The sequence below is a fragment of the Rhamphochromis longiceps genome, linkage group LG12 (assembly GCF_057381845.1).
Source record: "Rhamphochromis longiceps isolate RC_006_pf linkage group LG12, R_longiceps_female_GT1.1, whole genome shotgun sequence".
Taxonomy (NCBI): Eukaryota; Metazoa; Chordata; class Actinopteri; order Cichliformes; family Cichlidae; genus Rhamphochromis; species Rhamphochromis longiceps.
In genome coordinates this window covers 45,963,610-45,983,193 of record NC_140568.1, presented here as the reverse complement: position 1 = coordinate 45,983,193, position 19,584 = coordinate 45,963,610, and the positions used below count along the sequence as shown (strand labels likewise).

At 49.0% G+C, this 19,584-nt stretch overlaps 2 protein-coding genes and 1 long non-coding RNA gene across 6 annotated transcripts; 2 read left to right on the top strand and 1 right to left on the bottom strand.

Moving 5' to 3' along the window:
- Positions 1–7: 7 nt before the first annotated feature.
- On the top strand, positions 8–2,345 carry brd3os (BRD3 opposite strand). The gene is made up of 2 exons (XM_085426702.1): positions 8–615; positions 1,498–2,345. Exon 2 carries the CDS (start codon positions 1,582–1,584, stop codon positions 1,864–1,866), a length of 285 nt encoding a protein of 94 aa, XP_085282828.1. The 5' UTR covers positions 8–615; positions 1,498–1,581; the 3' UTR covers positions 1,867–2,345.
- A 2,020-nt stretch (positions 2,346–4,365) lies between these two features.
- LOC146658283 (bromodomain-containing protein 3-like) lies at positions 4,366–17,167 on the bottom strand. 4 transcript variants are annotated; one of them, XM_085426690.1, is made up of 12 exons: positions 17,032–17,167; positions 13,737–14,009; positions 13,545–13,656; positions 13,315–13,452; positions 13,095–13,239; positions 12,703–12,872; positions 12,221–12,616; positions 7,318–7,446; positions 7,041–7,247; positions 6,643–6,875; positions 6,272–6,570; positions 4,366–6,079 (listed from the first exon to the last, which is right to left on the bottom strand). In XM_085426690.1, exons 2-12 carry the CDS (start codon positions 13,826–13,828, stop codon positions 5,961–5,963), a joined length of 2,040 nt encoding a protein of 679 aa, XP_085282816.1. In that variant the 5' UTR covers positions 13,829–14,009; positions 17,032–17,167; the 3' UTR covers positions 4,366–5,960. The 4 variants fall into 4 exon arrangements, with proteins under 4 accessions (XP_085282816.1, XP_085282815.1, XP_085282818.1 ...); XM_085426689.1 differs by having other exon boundaries at positions 17,001–17,151; XM_085426692.1 differs by having other exon boundaries at positions 7,065–7,247; positions 17,001–17,151.
- A 151-nt stretch (positions 17,168–17,318) lies between these two features.
- LOC146658282 (uncharacterized) lies at positions 17,319–18,943 on the top strand. Its single transcript, XR_014914158.1, has 2 exons — positions 17,319–18,286; positions 18,531–18,943. It is a non-coding gene; the product is annotated as an uncharacterized LOC146658282 (long non-coding RNA).
- Positions 18,944–19,584: the final 641 nt, after the last annotated feature.

Sequence of the window (19,584 nt, the reverse complement as noted above, 5' to 3'; positions counted from 1 at the left end):
CCGCGCTATGAATTGTGGGATATATGGGACCACGAAGCGTGCACCGGACCACGCTTGATATTTGGGGAAATCGACGGCGCATTTGGAGTATGCGTTTGAAGTACACTTCAAATTGGGACAGCCGTCGTTGCGTGGCGGTGACGTAACCGCACTTAAAATGCGTACTTCAAGCGTGCAGACCCTGAATTGGGACACAGCCACTGTCGGTAACGTCAGGAGTGGAACATCTGTGACCGCGCGCTTTGTTGCTGCCCGGACCAGACTGCAGACGCACCGTTGCTATTGGTTTCAACGGAAGCTCCAGACGCTCTGCGGCTAAAGGCTAACCATGCTAACGTCAGCAGGGCTGAAACACGGTGAAACGTCACAGCTTATTTCTGATGTTTTCAGCTTCGGCGTGTATTGACGTTGACGTCATCGTCGCGGGGAGCTCGTGCTGTGACCTGATCCCTGATGAGCTAACTGAGGCTAAGAACTAGCAGCGGGATTAGCCGGAGGCTGCGGCTTCAGCATTCTGAGCAGGAGCTGTTAGCCGCTCGGCCAGCGGAGCTCAGCCCGGGATGAGGCGCTGCAGCCGGTGGGGACGACAGCAGGAGGGCGGCCAAGCTGATGGAGGTAAACCCGGTGAATTTCCCACAGCCGTAATTACCGTTCAAAATAACTTTATTCACATTGAGCAGAGAGACTCGTGGATGTAGTGAATGAGGACATACAGAGGGTTGGTGTGACAGAGGAGGATGTTGATAGAGTCTGATTCACCATCAGCGATGACCCCAGCACTCCCAGTCAATCCGAATTTGGTTTTAAATTAAAGAGCAAGCTGTTCACCTTTCTTCAGAGTATGAGGTACGGGTCACCTGTGAAGACCTCCAAGGTTTCAGGTTCTTCACAGTGTCAGTTTAATCCAATTTCATTTATATTATTAGCACCACAGCAACTGTCACCTCAAAGTACTTTCTACTGTAAGGTAAAGAGCATACAGTAATACTGAGAAAGCCCCAAAGATCTGACAACTCCCTATGAGCAAGCACTTTGGCGACAGTGGGAAGGAAAAACTCTTAACAGGAAGTAACCCCTATTAGACTCAGGCTCAGGGAGGGGCGGGGCCATCTGCCGCGACTGGTTGGGGTGAAAGAAGGAAGACAGGATAAAGACATGCTGTGGAAGAGAGACCGGGATCGATAACAAGTATGATTCAATGCACAGAGGTCTAATAACACAGAGTGAAGAAGAAACACCCAGTGCATCATGGGAATCCCCGGCAGCCTACGTCTATTGCAGCGTAACTGAGGGAGGATTCAGGGTCACCTGGTCCAGCCCTAACTATATGCTTTAGCAAAAAGGAAAGTTTGAATCTTAAAAGCAGAGCTAGTGTCTGTCTCCTGAATGCAAACTGGAAGCTGGTGATGAGGTCTAACACCTGTCCACACCTGTATGAGTATTTGAGGGCGGGGTCAGAACTCTGAACTCTAATGGTTCACCTGTGCTCTTCTTCAGGTGTGAGGTTATGACGGGGTCAGACTTTGTCCTGAGACAGTCCAATCTGGACCAAGTCGCACTGGTCCTTGGAGCGCCGACGCCATGTCAGACATGTCTGATCCAGCTGTCGTAGAGGGACAGGCTCCTCACTGTTCTGCTCGGCCCCCCCTGGCAGAGAAGGCGCTGTCCGAGGTCTTCGGGCGGCTGCGGTATCGCGACACGTCACTGCTCATCTGGCAGCAGCAGCAGCTGGAAGCAGCACCGCCCTCCACCTACCTGAGCCGCAGCCAATCAGCCTGGTACAGTAACTATGGCAACCAGGCAGTCCTGGTCCGAGACAGGAGGGGTGCGGACGAGGGGCGGTCCCGGATCTGCAGCATCATGTGACGCAGAGCAGTTCAGTTTGGTCACTAACAAACATTTTGTTTTTAATTTAGAGAACTGTCCAATCAGAGAGAAGCATTAAGATCCACGCCCCCGCCCCTCTCTCACCCACTGACTGCAGACAGGAAAAAAACGAACAGTATTAATTGTCAGCTTGGCGAGCTCCAGCGTCAGCTCTGATGACCAGTTTAATGGACTTCCTGCCCTACAGGGGGCGTCCCGTGTCAGTATCTAACCCTAGTGTCCTCCATTTTGATTTGGGGAATGAAGCCAGCAGCACCACACTGAAACCATCACCTTCATCCAGCATGCCACCAAAAGACATTGTCCTGTTTGAAACCCTTAAGTGACCAATCAGCACGCAGTTACAGCACACTGGTGCTTTCTGGGTAAAATCATTGTCACAGAGAAATTGAAGGTAACGAGTCTTCAGACGTGTTACTGATTTATGGAAACGACGAATAAAATGTTTTCTTGTTTTAGCTCTGTCATTCTTACTCAGTGAAGACTGTCTGAGAGCGCCCCCTAATGTCAGGCCAGTGAAACTGATATACAAACAAGGCCAAGCACAGTTCCACCAGCGCGATGAAGAAATGTTGCTGCAGTAACTCAAAGATTCTGATAAATGAGAAGAGAAGGTGGTGTACTTTATTGGTCCCCGTGGGGAAATTCCTCTCTGCATTTAACCCATTCACTCAGTGAAGCAGTGGGCAGCCATTAGGCGCCCGGGGAGCAGTGTGTAGGGACGGTACCTTGCTCAGGGGTACCTCAGGGTAGCTGTTCAGGGGAATCGAACCCCCGACCTTCCGATCATGGGGCAACCACTCTACCTACTGAGCTATCCCTGTTCAGACTGTGATGATGATCTGCTGTAACTCACAAAACCTTTTCTTTCACGTAAGGACTTTGGTGTGGTTCGAAGCAGCAGGAAATGAAACTCATGAAAAAGTCCAGAATTTGATCCTCCCTTCACATTTTCCCGTTCTGGTCCTCGGGCCTTATATTTGACACCCCAGGATTAAAGAGTGGTATAGGGGGTGGGGCGGGGCTTGTGTGTGTGGTGACTGTTTATTAGTTTAGAATTAGCTGCATGTCGACTCCGGCGTGTCACGAGGGAGCAGCGGGCTCGTCTCAGCCCCGCCCACTCGGTGCAGCCCAGGACAACGTCCAGCGTCACAGCACGCCTCAGGTGGCCCCGAGGACTTCTCTCACTTCGTCCGTTAGAGCGCGCTCGGTGACAAAAGAGTGGAGCCACTTGTTTTCAGTTTATGTGTTTATTTATGAAAACAAATGAACTCAGAAAATAAGGATCCCATATCAGTAATTACATCAAATAATTCACTTGTTTCGTCCCCTCTGCGTCTCTACGAGTGGAGCTCGCTCTAACCTCAGACGGCTACTTTACAGCTACTATACAGCGCTCAAACATACGCGAGAAAAACGTACGGCCGGAGTGCATGCAATACATAAAACCACTGTTTCCTTTTCTTATTAAAATACAAAATTAACTATGAGCGTCGAAGCTCAACCATCAACTAAAAACAAAGAGGAGGGTTACTGTGGCAACGAGCTGTCCGCCTGTCTGTCGCAGGGGGTCCCGATCGAACGCTTTGCCCGGTCCATCGAGTCGTAATGCGCCCGCAAAACAAAACGTGGAGGCTAAAGGAAAGATCCGTGACAACAGATGACGATGCGGTGCCACCCGGAGGTCGTGTGATCACGACGTCAGATTATTCTCCAACACCTGCCATTTACAGGTTTCTTACCAGGTTACCTCCAGGGGGCACCACAGGTAAACTGATCTCCAGCTGGAGGTCGCCAATAATCAGGGGTCAGAGGAGCGAGGGGAGGTGAGGTTTTACTGAACACGCCCCCTGGCTCCAGCCAATCGGAAACCATTTATATCATTGGGCATGTCGATTCAACAGTTTCAGTAAAACTCTACGTCTAATATTCATGATTCATCTTTGTTTGCGCTCTGCAGCTTGTACAAAATTCAGAACGCCACCGAGGACGCGGCGGTCAACGTCATGATGAATTTTTCAGAGAAAACAAACTTCCTGTTTGTCAATATTTCCTTTGCCAAGAACCGACACGGCGTCCAGGGATAAGAACAACTATGGCCGCGTCCCAGAGAGCCCAACACCATCGGAGGTGTAACCACAGATCATAGGTCAGAGGGCAACAGGCCTATCCGCCTGACACTGACGTCAGGTGATCAGAAATCTGACGCCACAATGCCCAACGTAAGCCACAAACATCTGCCGAGCGCTTGACAGACGGGTTTTTTCTGAAATCGCGAAAATGAGTCGTGACTGCGGTGGGCGTGGCATTTTCCTCAGAAATCGTTTCTTGCGTCCTGATGTCCTCCGAGCGGCAGCGAGCTCTAAAACCTTAAAATAAATTGTCTAAAAAGCTTTAAAAGAAACGAGGTGCTCCGAGTTTGGACCCTGACAGGAGGAGGCGGTACAGTATGAGTGGTTCTTTTTTGGCGGGGTGAGAATGGGGGCGGCGCTTGAACAGGACAGCAATAGAAAGACATTTTATATAGAGAACCTTATAAGACACAAACAAGTTCAGCACACAACCTGAAAATCAAAAACAGGAAATGTAGTGTTAAAAAAAAATAAATCAACGTCTCTGTGCTGACAGAGCCGTGCTGGGGGCGGGGTCAGGATCCTGTGACCCCACCCACATTGCCACGATGACCCCCAAGGACAAACAGGAAGTTGTGTCTAGGGTTGCAGGACCAGCAGGGGGCAGGGTTGGTCTCAGAGGTTTTTAAGGTGGAGCTGAAAGATCCAGAAGCCGGTTCGATCCAAAGGGTTGATCAGTCAAAAAAAAATGGTTTATTTCCCGCTGAGACGATCCATCAAGAGTCCACTTGGACACTTTTTAAAGCGTTACCTGATGAGGACTCAGCTCCAGAGCAGGCGGCATGGGCACGCCCTCTGTTCTATCTGCAGGCACGCAGTTTCCTGTTACGTGTTTTAAAGGGTTTAACGCCAAACTGAACCAACCACCATAAACAAAATCAGGGTTTTGGCCTGGCGCCGTCAGTTACCCGTCATAAATACCTCAAAATTTAAATAAAGTTTTGAATTAAAGATACTTTTTGTAACAACCTTCTGCAGAATGTAACTAAACATTCCACCACCAGGGGGCACCATGTCACCACTGACTGAGGTCAGGCCTTGTCCTCTTCGTTTTCACACTGGCACAGGAACGTACTCATACCCGTTTTAAATAAAGTTTACGCTGGTTTCATTTAGTGGCACAAACTGGTATTACACTAAAGTTCTTCCTTTTTCACCTCAGTGACACACTTTTAATTTGAAAAGCTTTTAATTTTAACATTTAAACTGGATTTTACAAAAAGTACCTTTAAACTGCTAAACTGTATTTTCCTGCTGACCCCGCCCACCGCCATACTCCTGCCTGTTTCCCACCTCGCTGGTTTTCTCAATCCCAGTTTAAAGTAGCAGACGGCACATCAGAAGGAGGGGCTAAACAACGCCTTGCCGCCAGGTTCAGAGAAAAAACGGTTATTTGTAAAACTGTTCTGTGATGTCACACGCTGACATCGTCAGGTCTTCTCTCTGCTGCAGCGCTGCCGACAGCTTCAAATGAAACGTGAGATGCGCTCATTCGTCTCAGTATCCACAAACCTGCTGAGATCACCTGCTCCTCCTCTCCAATGATACTTGTGGAATGTATTCAGAGGTCAGGGGTCACCACCGGCCGTCCACGAAGAAGAAAAAGACGAAGAAAGAAAGTCTCGACGGTTGCATTTCTGTCCACAGATCAGTAAGGCTCCCAGACGGGCTGCCCATCGCTCTACCTGACTCCGCCCACATCCTTCCTCCTCCATCACTTTCTTCTGTCTGCAGTCCTCCAATAGCGGAAAAAATGAAACAAAAAACAAAAGCACTAGGAGCTAAAAAAAAACAAACAGGTCAGCCTATTTACATCCAGTCTCTGTGTTTAAACGTGTGTGTAACAAGTTCAGAGTGTGTATCTCTGTCTTTGTGTTTGTTCAGGATGGAGGTGTGTGTGTGTGTGTGTGTTCAGTAACACGTGTATGTGTGAACGCGTGTTCAGTCTGTGTCGGAGGATGAGGAGGTTCCTGTCGAGGAGCTGTCATCGGAGGAGGAAGAGGAGCTGCCACTCAAACGACTAGCCCCGCCTCCTGAGGCCCCGCCTCCAGCTGCCTTCTCTGAAAAGAGAAATAAAGGAAGACAAGTCAATGAGACAGTCCCGGCCAGGTGACACCGTTTCTGTTGGCGCTCGATGATTGTTGCCTAGACAACACGGCTCAGTCGCCCAAGTCCAACGCTCACACGATGAACCCACCCCCCGTATCGGACCGCTCAGACATCGACGGCCGTGCTTTTGAGGCGGTACTTACGCAGTAGCTTCCTTTGCTTCTTCTGCAGGCAGGACTTGACGTAGCGCTCGAGCTCTCGGAGCGTGGAGGGTTTGAGCGTCTCGAAGTCGATCTCGATCTCGTCAGGGTTGGAGTCCCTCAGCGACGGCTCTCTGGTCTGGATGATGTGCACGACACGGCCCAGCTTCTCTCCCGGCAGCCGGTTGATGTCCAGACTCAGCTGCCGCTTCTCATCGTACGACATCGGCAGCGACGACTCCTCGCCGTCGTCCCCGTTGGCTGAGCCGCTGCCCGACGTCTTGTTGCCTTTCTTGGGTTGCCTGGAAACAGATTCACTGCGGTCACTATATTGTCCCTTTTCTCAGGTGGATTTGCTGAACACTGAGTCGTACCTGGTGGCCGTCACCGTGCTGTTGGCTTTTCTGGCTGGCGCCTTCTTCTGATTGGCCGGTTTGGGCTGCTGGGCGGCGGCCTTTGGCTTCTTCTCTTCCTCCATCTTGCCTTTATTTCCCTTGTCTTTCTCCTTCTCTTTCTTCTTCTCCTTGTCTTTCTTCTCTTTCTTCTTCTTTGGCTTGCTGACCGGCGCCTGGGACAGGACCGCCAGCTGCTCGTGCACCGCCTTCAACTGATGGAATAAACTGATTATCAATACCCGTCATCTGTGATCAATACACGGCCACGCCTTCACGGGGTGAGTCACAGGAGCCATGGATATTTCAAACATGAATGTCAAGTAAACAAATCGTGAAATCTAAAATGATAAAAAGAAGAAAACCAAGATGTTCTTGACCTGTGATTGGTCGGCAGCACCAACCTGCTCCTGTAGCTCAGCCAATCGCGTGGCCCGCTCCTCCTCAGAGTCGGACGATTCGTCAGAGGAGGAGTTGTTGCTGCTGTCGGAGGAGGCGGTGCTTTTGCTGACCACCGGTGTCGTGGTGGGGACCGACGCCTCCAGGCCCTCGTCAGGGATTTTAGCGAAACGCATTTCAAACACGTCCTAATGGCAGACGGGTTATCGATACCTGATCGCAGCGATCGATCGAGCAGGAAACGGAGGCTTTACGTACCTGCAGCTTGCGGGCCATGGCCACCACCTCGTGGTCTGGGGGGTTGTACTTGTAGCAGTTGGAGAACATTAACCTGACGTCAGTGGCGAAGCTCTGAGGGTCGCTGTACTCGCCTTTATCCATTTTTTTCTGTCAGGAAACAAAAGAACGTCAGAGATGGCGCCAAACCTCCCATTTGGACATCTGAAGGTGCGGAGTACAGACACCCAGCGGCGTTAAAAGTAGGGGTGCAACGATATTCGTATCGATATTGAACCGTTCGATACAGTGCTTTCGGTTCGGTACGCATGTATCGAACAATACAAAATCTTTAATTTATTTTATCAACTTTCCTTCTGACGATGCTGTCTGTGTTGAGCGCTCAGTGGATCTGCGCTCGACAGTGCAGCCTAGGCGGAGTAGTCGAGTGCAGATTCACTGAGTGCAGGGCAAGCTAGCAGACAGAAGTTAAGCTCCTTGCAACATGGCAAATTGAACCTCCCCCACCCTCATTCAGATCTGGCGTTTGGAATTATTTTGGTTTTCATGTGACGTATGACCCTGAAGGTAAGCGCGTCATGGACTAAAGTAAAACAGTATGTTGAATGTGCCACGCAATGCTCAATTACATGGGTGGGAGCTAGTGCGTTAGCGCAGTTAGCTCGTTAACGTGTTGGCCGTCCAGCCCCACGCTCAGGGCGATCCGCGGTAGCTCGTTAACAGAGATTTGCCGTGTTTTGGCGTTAACGTCATTTCAGATTAACGCTGACAGCACTAGTGTGAACACAACGAATATGACTGCACATTTACTCCGACATCATCCTCGTGCAAAGACAAAAACAACAAGCACGCATGCTACAAACTTTACCCGAGTCATTTAGACAGCCGTTAGCACAGGATTCTCCTTATGGGGACCTGATATGTTTAATGTGCTGCTGAGAATATAGCCCAGAAGAAGCGCGTAGTATAGCTTTTATTTTGAAAGAGCCATTTCTCTGTAATAAACTCTCTTTTCCAAAGATGAGTGATTCCTCAATCAGATACAGGGCTCGCAATATCGCTAGCCCGACGTCCTGGGGCTAGCGATTTTTCCAGTCGGGCTACCAAAATCTATCTCTTCCCTGCCCGTCGGGCTATTGTAGGAAGGAAAAATATATGTCAATGCTTTTGCATTCTTTCAGAAATGTAGCTGGGTAATTATGTCATTGGCATCGGTGAGCCACTGTCAATATGTGACATATTGAAATCGCGTTTGAATTTGCGCTTGTTTTTTGCTTTCACTTTGCAATCGTGCGAACTGTGTATAGAGAGCGACAGCACTGATCTGTGAGTGATGATAATTTGTGCACCAATTCCTCTGACATCGTCTTATTAATCGTTAGCTTACTATGCAAACATGACAAGTGAAATCTCCCGCAGCTTAAACATGTGAGAGGTTGATTGCGCAGAGAATCGCTGAGCTTATGTGAGTGCGTGTGTAAAAGCAGCAGGATTTATATTTGACTACGATGACCTGGATGACTGAGAACCTTCACAGACAGATATATATTTCAGTTCTGCTGAGCCAAATAAGACAGGTCAGGGTGAAGAAGTGACAGCCAAAGAAAAGCTCACCACAAAACGGAAAAGTTATGACAAATGAGACTATAAGGCAAAAAGAAAGTGCAGCTTTATGGTTTCATGGACAAAAGAATTTCTGTGGCTGCAATATGACGAGCTAAATAACCAGGGCTGCACATAAGTGGTCCGCAGGTGCGCATTCACTGTCAAAAAAAAAAAACACGCACAAGATAAGAAGTTGCAACGGGTGTTTGCGTACATAAGATTTTCAGGAGGACAGACATTTGTTTAGAACTCTTAAAGATGTCGAAGAAGCTCCTTTAAGCAATTACTTTGGTGTTCCTCCACCTCCACAGAAATGTCAGAAGGAGTCCGAACCACAAAAGAAGCGCGTATTCTCGGAAAAGTAGTTGCAGGAGGTGAGCTGGCTTCAAACAAATGATGAACGCACAGAGATGTGGTGCAGAATGTGCCGTGAAAATTTAATAAATGACAAATTAAAAAGGCATGAACATTTTTTTTTGTATTGAAAAAATATCGAACCGTGACACCAAAGTATCAAACCGAACCGAACCGTGAATTTTGTGTATCGTTGCACCCCTAGTTAAAAGGTTCCAGTTTTCCACCAGAGCGAGCTTTGAACCGGCCGCAGGGCTGGGAATCGCCGCAGCCCACGATCTCGACATACAGTGGGGCAAAAAAGTATTTAGTCAGCCACCGATTGTGCAAGTTCCCCCACCTAAAATGATGACAGAGGTCAGTAATTTGCACCAGAGGTACACTTCAACTGTGAGAGACAGAATGTGGAAAAAAAATCCATGAATCCACATGGTAGGATTTGTAAAGAATTTATTCGTAAATCAGGGTGGAAAATAAGTATTTGGTCAATAACAAAAATACAACTCAATACTTTGTAACATAACCTTTGTTGGCAATAACAGAGGTCAAACGTTTACTATAGGTCTTTACCAGGTTTGCACACACAGTAGCTGGTATTTTGGCCCATTCCTCCATGCAGATCTTCTCGAGAGCAGTGATGTTTTGGGGCTGTCGCCGAGCAACACGGACTTCCAACTCCCGCCACAGATTTCCTATGGGGTTGAGGTCTGGAGACTGGCTAGGCCACTCCAGGACTTTCAAATGCTTCTTACGGAGCCACTCCTTTGTTGCCCGGGCGGTGTGTTTTGGATCATTGTCATGTTGGAAGACCCAGCCTCGTTTCATCTTCAAAGTTCTCACTGATGGAAGGAGGTTTTGGCTCAAAATCTCACGATACATGGCCCCATTCATTCTGTCCTTAACACGGATCAGTCGTCCTGTCCCCTTGGCAGAAAAACAGCCCCGTAGCATGATGTTTCCACCCCCATGCTTCACAGTAGGTATGGTGTTCTTGGGATGCAACTCAGTATTCTTCGTCCTCCAAACACGACGAGTTGAGTTTATACCAAAAAGTTCTACTTTGGTTTCATCTGACCACATGACATTCTCCCAATCCTCTGCTGTATCATCCATGTGCTCTCTGGCAAACTTCAGACGGGCCTGGACATGCACTGGCTTCAGCAGCGGAACACGTCTGGCACTGCGGGATTTGATTCCCTGCCGTTGTAGTGTGTTACTGATGGTGACCTTTGTTACTTTGGTCCCAGCTCTCTGCAGGTCATTCACCAGGTCCCCCCGTGTGGTTCTGGGATCTTTGCTCACCGTTCTCATGATCATTTTGACCCCACGGGATGAGATCTTGCGTGGAGCCCCAGATGGAGGGAGATTATCAGTGGTCTTGTATGTCTTCCATTTTCTGATGATTGCTCCCACAGTTGATTTTTTCACACCAAGCTGCTTGCCTATTGTAGATTCACTCTTCCCAGTCTGGTGCAGGTCTACAATACTTTTCCTGGTGTCCTTCGAAAGCTCTTTGGTCTTGGCCATGGCGGAGTTTGGAGTCTGACTGTTTGAGGCTGTGGACAGGTGTCTTTTATACAGATGATGAGTTCAAACAGGTGCCATTCATACAGGTAACGAGTGGGGGACAGAAAAGCTTCTTACAGAAGACGTTACAGGTCTGTGAGAGCCAGAGATTTTCCTTGTTTGAGGTGACCAAATACTTATTTTCCACCCTGATTTACGAATAAATTCTTTACAAATCCTACCATGTGGATTCATGGATTTTTTTTTCACATTCTGTCTCTCACAGTTGAAGTGTACCTCTGGTGCAAATTACTGACCTCTGTCATCATTTTAGGTGGGGGAACTTGCACAATCGGTGGCTGACTAAATACTTTTTTGCCCCACTGTAGCGTTGTTATGATTTCCATGTTTTACTCAGTAGTACTGCAATAACCGGGGTTATTGCAGTACTACTACATACATTAACGTATATTATCTGCATTCAGCTGTACTCGTTCAACTTCAGATTACGTGCTCGGAGTTAAACTTTGTTTGTCAGTCAGAGTCATCTCATCAGGCGCCGCCGCCGCCACTGAAACCCGCTGTTCCCACGAGTAGCTGCTCCGGTCGGCTCTGCTCGGGTTTCCCAGTAACACCTGGTACCACGGGTCTTTTTAGTACCTGCTCAGGGGAGGTTTCAAGCGATCTGAAAATGTGACAGACTGCGTGCCATCGACGGGCTAATCAGCGGTGTCGCCTGATGAGTCGTGACTCATCGAAACCCAAGGGCAGCGGTTACATCGCACAACGCCGCGGTCCCTGAATGCGACACAGACCGAGCAGCAAGTACACGGACGCCTCCATGTTTGTTGTAGCGTTCATGTCACGTACTAATTATGTCATGGGACGCTCCGCCCCGTTGCTATGACGGTGATCACGCATATCAGGTGGTACTCGACTGTAACGGAAAACCAGTCAGAACTAATGGAAATGGAGCTTCAGTCACCGCAACATCTCACAAAATATGGAAAAAACGAATCGATCAGCGACTGAGCGGCTTTACCAAAGAGGAGGGGTCTGACTGTGTGCTGCACCACAAACAGGAGCAACAGCCTGCGGACGCTCACCTGTGGAGCTCCCACTAACACCACACAGAATGATGAGGGAAGCTCAGGTGTCGCCCACACGAGAAAACCTCGTCACTCTAACGCCTCGACCTGTTTGAGGTTCACTCCGTGCTGGCGAACGTCGTGACGTCACGGCAGCGTGGACGTATGTTCGGTTACAGCGAGCAGAAAAGCCCTCCCTCACTCTGGGTCAGTTCCCGCTCTCACAGACTTTAATTTTCTTTAAAACATCAAATCTGTGATATTGATTGTCACCGATCACGTTGTAGTCAGGAGAGTTTCTATGGCGCCTGCAGAGTTTGAACCACCGTTGACCTCACTCTAACCTCGTGTCTACGTGATGATGTCATTACCCGGATGGTGCTGAGGTCCATGGGGTGTTTGATGATGTCGTGGTAGTCGTGCAGCTCCAGCGCCTCAGCGTCCACGGGCTTGTAGAAGGGCCAGGCATAGGCGGCGTGCTTCTTCGAGAGCATCTCCTTCAGGATGGCATCGCAGTGTTTCATCTGCTCACCCAGCTTACCGCCTTTCCTCCCCCCGGGGCCGACGCCTCCGGCACCCACGTCCCCAGCCGCCAGGTCGTCCCCAGTGTCCCGCCGGGTCTTGGTGGGGCGGGCAGCGGCTTCACGGCGAGACGAAGCCAGTTTAGCCGGTTTGGCGTCCTGAGCAGACGGAGAGTCGGCGCGGCCGGCAGAGATGGCCGACGTGGTCGGAGTGGTGGTATCAGCTTTCCTCTTCACGCCTTTCTTCTGTTAGAGAGACAGACAGGTGGAGAGGGCGGGCTCAGGTTCTGTTTCAGGTCACATGACGCCATGTCGCCGCACACGCCTCTTACCTTAACCACAGGCTGGGCAGATGGCATCAAGGTCGCAGGAGGCTGAGGTGCAGACACAGGGGGCGTGGCCTGGACTGGTGTGGGCGTGGTCGAGATTACTGGCGTCTGAGAGGGAGAGGGGGAGGGATAGGAGGGGGGAGGGGAGGCTGAAGACTCTGCCTGTTGACTCACTGAAAGAGAGACAGGAAGTACTGTGAGTACTTCAGCAGTACTGCAGTATTTCCTGCACACGTTCAAGTGCAGGTGCAGGAGAGGATTCTGATCTACTGCCGCAAACACAGAACCCACACCTGATCAACCAACCACCAATTTCTCTCAATAAAGGTGAGTGCAGTGTAGGACCTGGGTGGAGACCACCTCTGGTACCGCAGCGTTACCTGTATCCGTCTCACCTGTGGTGGCGGCCGGCTGTTTGCTCTTGTTCTTGCCTTTGGGAGCCGGAGGCAGCAGAGCGACTTCTTCTTGAGGCATCTGAGCGACTTTCTGCAGGAAGATCTTCTCTAAAGCCTGAGCCATGAGGACGATGTCGTCTGTGGGCTACACACACACAGAGGTTAATGCCATCACAGCTGCACACAGCTGCACTCAGCGCCCTGGCTCTGCCCCCTTTACCTTGTTGTAGATGTAACAGTTGGTGAACATGGTGTTGAAGTCCTGCATTGCCTCGCTGGCGCTCCAGTAATAATTGTTCTCCAGACGCTTCTTAATGGTTCCCATGTCCATCGGGTTTTTGATCACTTTGTGGTAATCCTGCACACAGCAGCGTGGTCAGGAAAACACTCAGCTGTGTGTGTGTGTGTGTGTGTGTGTGTGTGTGTGGCGAGAGAGCAATGGTGACTCACGTGCAGACACAGCTTGATGGCGTCCACGGGTTGGTAAAAGGGCCAGGCGAACTGATGCTTCCACAGCGTCTTCACCACCACGTTCTGCATGTACTGCAGCTGGTTGGTTTTCCTGAGACACACACACAGTCAGCACACACCATTCACCTGCCTCTAACAGCCTATCAGGAGTCTTTCTCGGTTGTGTCCTACCTGCCCGGTTTAGTGGGGTTGGTGACCTCAGGGGGGGGCGGGTTGGTGAGGGGAGGGGGGCTGGGGGGCGCAGCCTCAGGGGCGTCCGACATGGTGGACGACGGTGATGCAGCGATGCACAGTGGGACGGCAGCGTCTGACTGGAAGGTGAAAAAGGACTCCTTCTGTGGGCCGAGGCCAGGTGTGTGTGCACAGGTGTGTGTCCGTGCACGTGTTCAGTTCAGCCGCTTCAGCTCAAGTGTTCCCCGAAGAGACAAACTCCCATCGCACGACCTGAAAAACACAGAGAGAGAGGGGCGGTGATTAGGGGTTATTGATTCTGGGGAGGTAACGCTTTTAACCCCGCCCATCACACCAGTTTGAGGTCATTAACCATTTCCTGTCCAAACAGTCCGCGATCGTTGTTTAAAGTCAGCTCGCTGGGTTCCATCTAAAGCTGATGTCTCTCTAAGAACTTAATCGTACAGCGGCAACGTTTGGCTGGTCGGTGACGCCCGGCTAGCTACGGTGCCGCAGTTACACTAACACAAACAAACGAGCGCAGAGAAGCTGGAGGACGAGGGATGTTTGCCACCATACGTCTGGAGGAAGACGCTGAAAACTGAAACTTCAGCTCAGGTCGGTCATTTAGTCCTGACGCTCAGCTTCACGTCCTCGCTGAGAGCGAGTCTTCTCTGAAGCGTTCTGGAGATCTTTGGAGGCGGGGCTCAGCGAGGTTTTAAACTCTGGCCAATGAATGAAGTGCAACAGGTTAAATGGCAGCTGGCTGTTTGACCTCTGTGCAAACACAGCAGGGAGCTTCCAGGACCAGGCCAGCTCAGCTGCTACACACATCTGTACATAAAGCTTTAAAAACAGCTGCTTCAACATCTGGCAGCTAACGAGGTTAGTGAGTGTCATGACTACGTGTAAAAGCCCAGCCCAGAAGGCTGCGCGCTTCAGCTCTGCGAGAGGCAGTGAGGGTCACTCAGAACGAATCATCATCTACGGATCAGAAAAACCTGAGCACACAGGCGCAGCTGCAGAGCTGCAGGCTGTGGGTGGAGGTCAGACCCTAAGACCTGACTCTGACGTCGAAATCACTGCTTGGACTCGGAAAGCTACAGACTCCTCCAACCAGGATCCACAAACACCTGCTCCTCCTGTCTGAACTCATTCAAGGTACACTGAGTGGAAGCTGTGCTGCGGTTTGACCAATCAGAAGCTGAGATTCTGACTCGAGACCGTGGACACTTGGCTCTAGAGCAGAGGGAACATCCAGGTTGTTGTCATCACTCAAGGACCGTCTCTGCTGAAACATCTGGAGCTTCATGAAGCTACAAACAGCACGGAGGAGGCCCGAAGCTCACCAAAGTTTTCCAACTCCTAAAAACTGCTACTTTCTACCTGAATCCAGTTTGATTCCAACACTGAGGCGCTAATAATCCAGAGCATCAGACACACAGCTGATCCTTGTGCCTCGCGCTGATTAGAATCTGACTCTCAGGCCACAATCAGATTTATCAACAGCAGATAATCAAGGCTGCAGCGACTGTTATTAATAAACTGACAGATGATCCACCCACCAACCAATAATCTGTTTAGTAATCAGAGAACATCCAACGCTGAAAAATTCAGCCATTTGTTGCATCAACAGACCTAACGCCGCGTGGGCGGGTCCCAAGTCAAACTTTATTCAACTAATCCTCGCGTTACACGTCCAACCCTCTCTCACTGGAGTCCATTGATAAACGTACAGTGACTCATCAGCTGTTGTTGACCTGCTGCAGGTCCAGGATTACTGCACGAGTTTTTCTCTCTGATCTGGACGTGTCCATGTGTTTTACTTCACGCTTTCTTTATTTCCTGTTTGAGTTCCTGTCACAAGAATGTACCAAAGTTTATCTTTACGATAGCTTGATTTGTGCGGTAAGACCGTCTGATGAAGGCCCGAGAGGCTGTTATCTGTTCATAGCAGCGGATGATCAGGGCTGTCAGTATATTTAAAGATCAACTGTTGATAGGTCTATAATGCATCAACTGATAACAGTTAACTGTTCTTGTTAATGTGTCGGTTTGCTTACAAACATTAGTTATTAATCTCTCATTAGCATGATTTCTTTGACCACACTGACCCTGAGTCTACAATGATCACGGCAGAAATCTGAGGGAAACTTGTGTTTATCCAATCAGAGCAGCCGTCTGATCCCGCTCAGCTAAACATTCAAATAAATAACTGTTAATCAAAAGTCACTCAGTGTTTTCTGTAATCCATTACCTGATCACTTAAGTTTCTTTCTTACACACCCACAGGTGGCACGTTACAGATTATTATTTTATGTTAATGGAAATTTCTGAGACTGTCACAAATCCAAAAGGCAATAAAGTGAAAATAAAGTATGCTGTGGACATTTTTATATTTTAATCACAAATGATGGAATTAAGACAACAGATCTGTGGGTAGTCCAGCCTTCAGTCTCTACTTGGAGTCTCTGCTGATTTAAAGCAACACCACGGGTCAAAATGAGAGAAAAGGCTCTGAATGTCAAACTGATGACAATTTATTCAAAAAACAAAACAAAAACAGGATGGTATTGATGTTATGCGAACTGGTGTACCCTAAGTGGGCATGTCCTGGACACACCTGGGACTGAACAGAATGATACCCGTGCTATGAGCTCCTGCACCCAACAGACGCCCTCAGGCCGTCTAAAACCGGGACCGGGACCCGGAGCGGTAAATCCTGTGCGCTGCTAATAGCCAAGCTAACCGCTACGAGCCACCGCTCCGCTGCACAAGGCAAACCGCACACATGACCTTACGTGGTGGCTGCACCGACACCCCGATGGCTCGTAGTGTCGGTGGATCTCTAGCCCCGGTGAAGGGGGCTGGAGCTCGGCTCTGGCCGCTCCACTTCGAGCTCCGCACAAACATCCATTTACCTGCTTTAAAAGATGGCGGGCACAGCAACAGCTAGGTGGCTAACGGAGCACAGCTCCGCGTCGAGGCCGTAACACGTCGGTAATAATACCCACGGCGGCCGAGGGGCTGACGAAATGCGTGCCGGGGTGATATATCGGCCGACGTGATCTAATTTGGCACACTCCAGGCGCATTGGCGCGGTTACATTTTGCGATATTTGCGGACGTTACCGCTCGATGTTTGGCTAGCTAACGCAGCATTAGCCTGTTAGCTGAGCTTTGTCTGAAGGCGCCGAGCGGCCAGCCAGGCTCCGACACTCTCCGCTCTGCCCGCTCTTTCCCTCCGCTCCCGGTACCCGCTCACCCCGCTCCTCCCGCTCACACACGCTCTTTACTCCGTGTCTCGGTCCTCCGGCGATCCCGCGGCGGCTGCGACTGCTTTCTGGAAGATTTTTATTTAGCCAAGTAGCATAATAGATGAGTTATCAGCTGTCTTGTCCGTACGCAAGCGCAGTGCCGAGCAGCATCATGGATTTTGTTGTGATTGCATTGGTTGGTCCGGCAGATGACGCGATGTGATTGGCTACGGCGTGCTTGCAGGGTTTTGATTTGTTGCTAGGTGGTGTGAAGAGCTGTGATTGGTGCAGGAGGCCGTTAACATGCACTGATTGGCTGAGCCGATAACCGGGCTCTCGTGATTAGCCGGTAAAGCTGACGGGATTCGGAATGGCGCCGCGGATCGAACTACGTCTCCCAGCATGCACCGCGGCAGCGCGGAGCTGTGCTGACGCTGATCAGTTATAGATACCTAAACGAGACTTTGAAACACTGTGTCTGTAAATTGGTGGCGAACAGCCTTTTAAATAAAACGATGAAACGTCACGGTGAAAGAGCACAAGCCTTAAAACACACTCAGCACTATTCAGCAGCTTAAATACTTCAGTCTGTGCACCAAAGTCCACCTGAGCGGTCACCGCGCTGTTCCTCACATCAGCACCAAACTCACCTGGAATACCTGCAGAATAATGTTCATGCCAGTCCTTCAGACACTGAACACAAGCTGGGACAAAGCTGGGACCTCCACCAAAGACCAGAGGCGATGCTGTAGAGCCGAGTCATCCTGTAATGTCCGGAATGAAGGCAGAGCTTCCTTTAGAAACTCAGTGCTCATGTGTCCACAGCAAAAAGTTAAACAAACCTCTTTGAAGGTGGAGGAGCAGCACGATCAAAGGTGTCTCATCTACCTGAGACCAGCAACAGAGACACTGATCACTGCACTCAGTGGGACATACAGACCACGTTTCGTCAGCATGTCTACAAACATCTTTTTTAGTAGGACTATTTATTATTACTCGGTCTCTTGAGGTTCTCTCTGGAGCTGACAGTATTATCTAAGACAGCACCGAGGTCATTCCCACAGCAGGGGTGTGAAACAGAAGCCCGGGGCCCAGAATACCCCGACAAAGATCCAGCCTGCTGGTGGCTTTGGAAAACGTAAAGGAGGACATCAAATTTGGTGATAGCAGAATCTTTTCTGTAAAGACTGAAAGTGGGCTGTTTGTGGCCCGTGATGTGAAATAAGCTCTACAGTCTGTATTTTTGGCCATCAGTATAAACATCTGGGCACGCTTTTTGATTTCAACACTCAGGGTGAGTCGTCACGATTTACTCGCGTCCTTCCTCAACATGTAGGTGACTCTGTCATCTGTGAGTGTCAGAACCAATTACAAAGTAACTTGTTACTGTAATCACATTTTTTAGTAACATAAAGTTAGTAATTACATTAAAGTCCTGCTGAAGTCAGCTGATTTCAGTTTGTGTGGGAGGAGGACAATGGTGGCGTGGTAACTTTCAAGAAGTGAAGCCATAGACCTGACTTTTATTTTTATTGCAGAAAAGAACAAGCGTGATGGCACGTGGAAACAGGCTAACACACCGCTAGCCAAAAAGTCAGAGTGATGATGAAGTATGCAGACCCAAGTCCAGCAGCCAGAGCCTGGACAAAGGCAGTCAGGCTGCAGCCTGGTTCTACCTGTTTCTACAGTAGGATCACCGTGACGACCGCTTTGAAGTCTTCTCATCTTTGCTTTGTTTGTATGTAACAACTAACTTAAAGATTGTGTGTGTGTGTCCTCATTAGGATAGAGATCAGTGTGTGGGACTGTACTCTCAGGTTTATATTGTTTAGAACTATAATTATCAAATAATGAGTTTTGGGTCATTTTACTGAGTAATGAGTAATGTAATGAATATTATAGCAAATTACTTTCTCGGAGCAGTAATTAAGTAATCCACTGTATTACTTCTGACAGAGGCGAGGCTGCCGGACACTGGCGCCACCGGGCCCTCTGACCACCACCAGTAGGCAACGGGTGAAGTGTCTTGCCCAAGGACACAACGACCGAGACTGTCCGAGCCGGGGCTCAAACCGGCAACCTTCCGATTACAAGACGAACCGCTAGCTCTTCAGCCACGATCGCCCCAGCACATATTTAACATATATTTTTCGTCTTTTAGCTTTTTGTTGTTTATTAGCATGTTTTCTTCTAGGATTTGTTTTCAGTGTTTTAGCATGTCTTGTAGATTATTACTATTTTAAATAGAATAGAACAGAATAATCCTTTAACTGTCCCACAAGGGGAAATTTGGTTGTAACAGCAGCAAGAAAAACACATATACAAACAAACAAACAGCACACAGGACACAGAACAGAAACATACACAATTTTTTTTTTACATATATAGCATTTTTGAATCTCCTAGTCATTTAGTATTTTGGTCATCTTTTATCTTTTTTTTTTACATTTCTTTAGAGTATTTTAATTATTTAAGTATTTTCTGTACATTTGTAATCTTTTGGCATTTTACAGTAGTATTAATATTTCTTGTGCTTTGGTTCTTTTTTAACATTACTTTGTGGTACTTTATTGATTTTTGTAGTCTTTAACT

What these genes read in the sequence shown, in the direction of transcription:
- LOC146658283 (XM_085426690.1), bottom strand. Translation starts at nt 13,828, where the DNA reads ATGTCGGACGCCCCTGAGGCTGCGCCCCCCAGCCCCCCTCCCCTCACC. An exon ending in ACTGTTACATCTACAACAAG is followed by an intron (nt 13,240 to 13,314) that starts GTAAAGGGGGCA and finishes GTGTGTGTGTAG; the next exon opens with CCCACAGACGACATCGTCCT. An exon ending in GAAGCAAAGGAAGCTACTGC is followed by an intron (nt 6,080 to 6,271) that starts GTAAGTACCGCC and finishes TTCTCTTTTCAG; the next exon opens with AGAAGGCAGCTGGAGGCGGG.
- brd3os (XM_085426702.1), top strand. Translation starts at nt 1,582, where the DNA reads ATGTCAGACATGTCTGATCCAGCTGTCGTAGAGGGACAGGCTCCTCAC.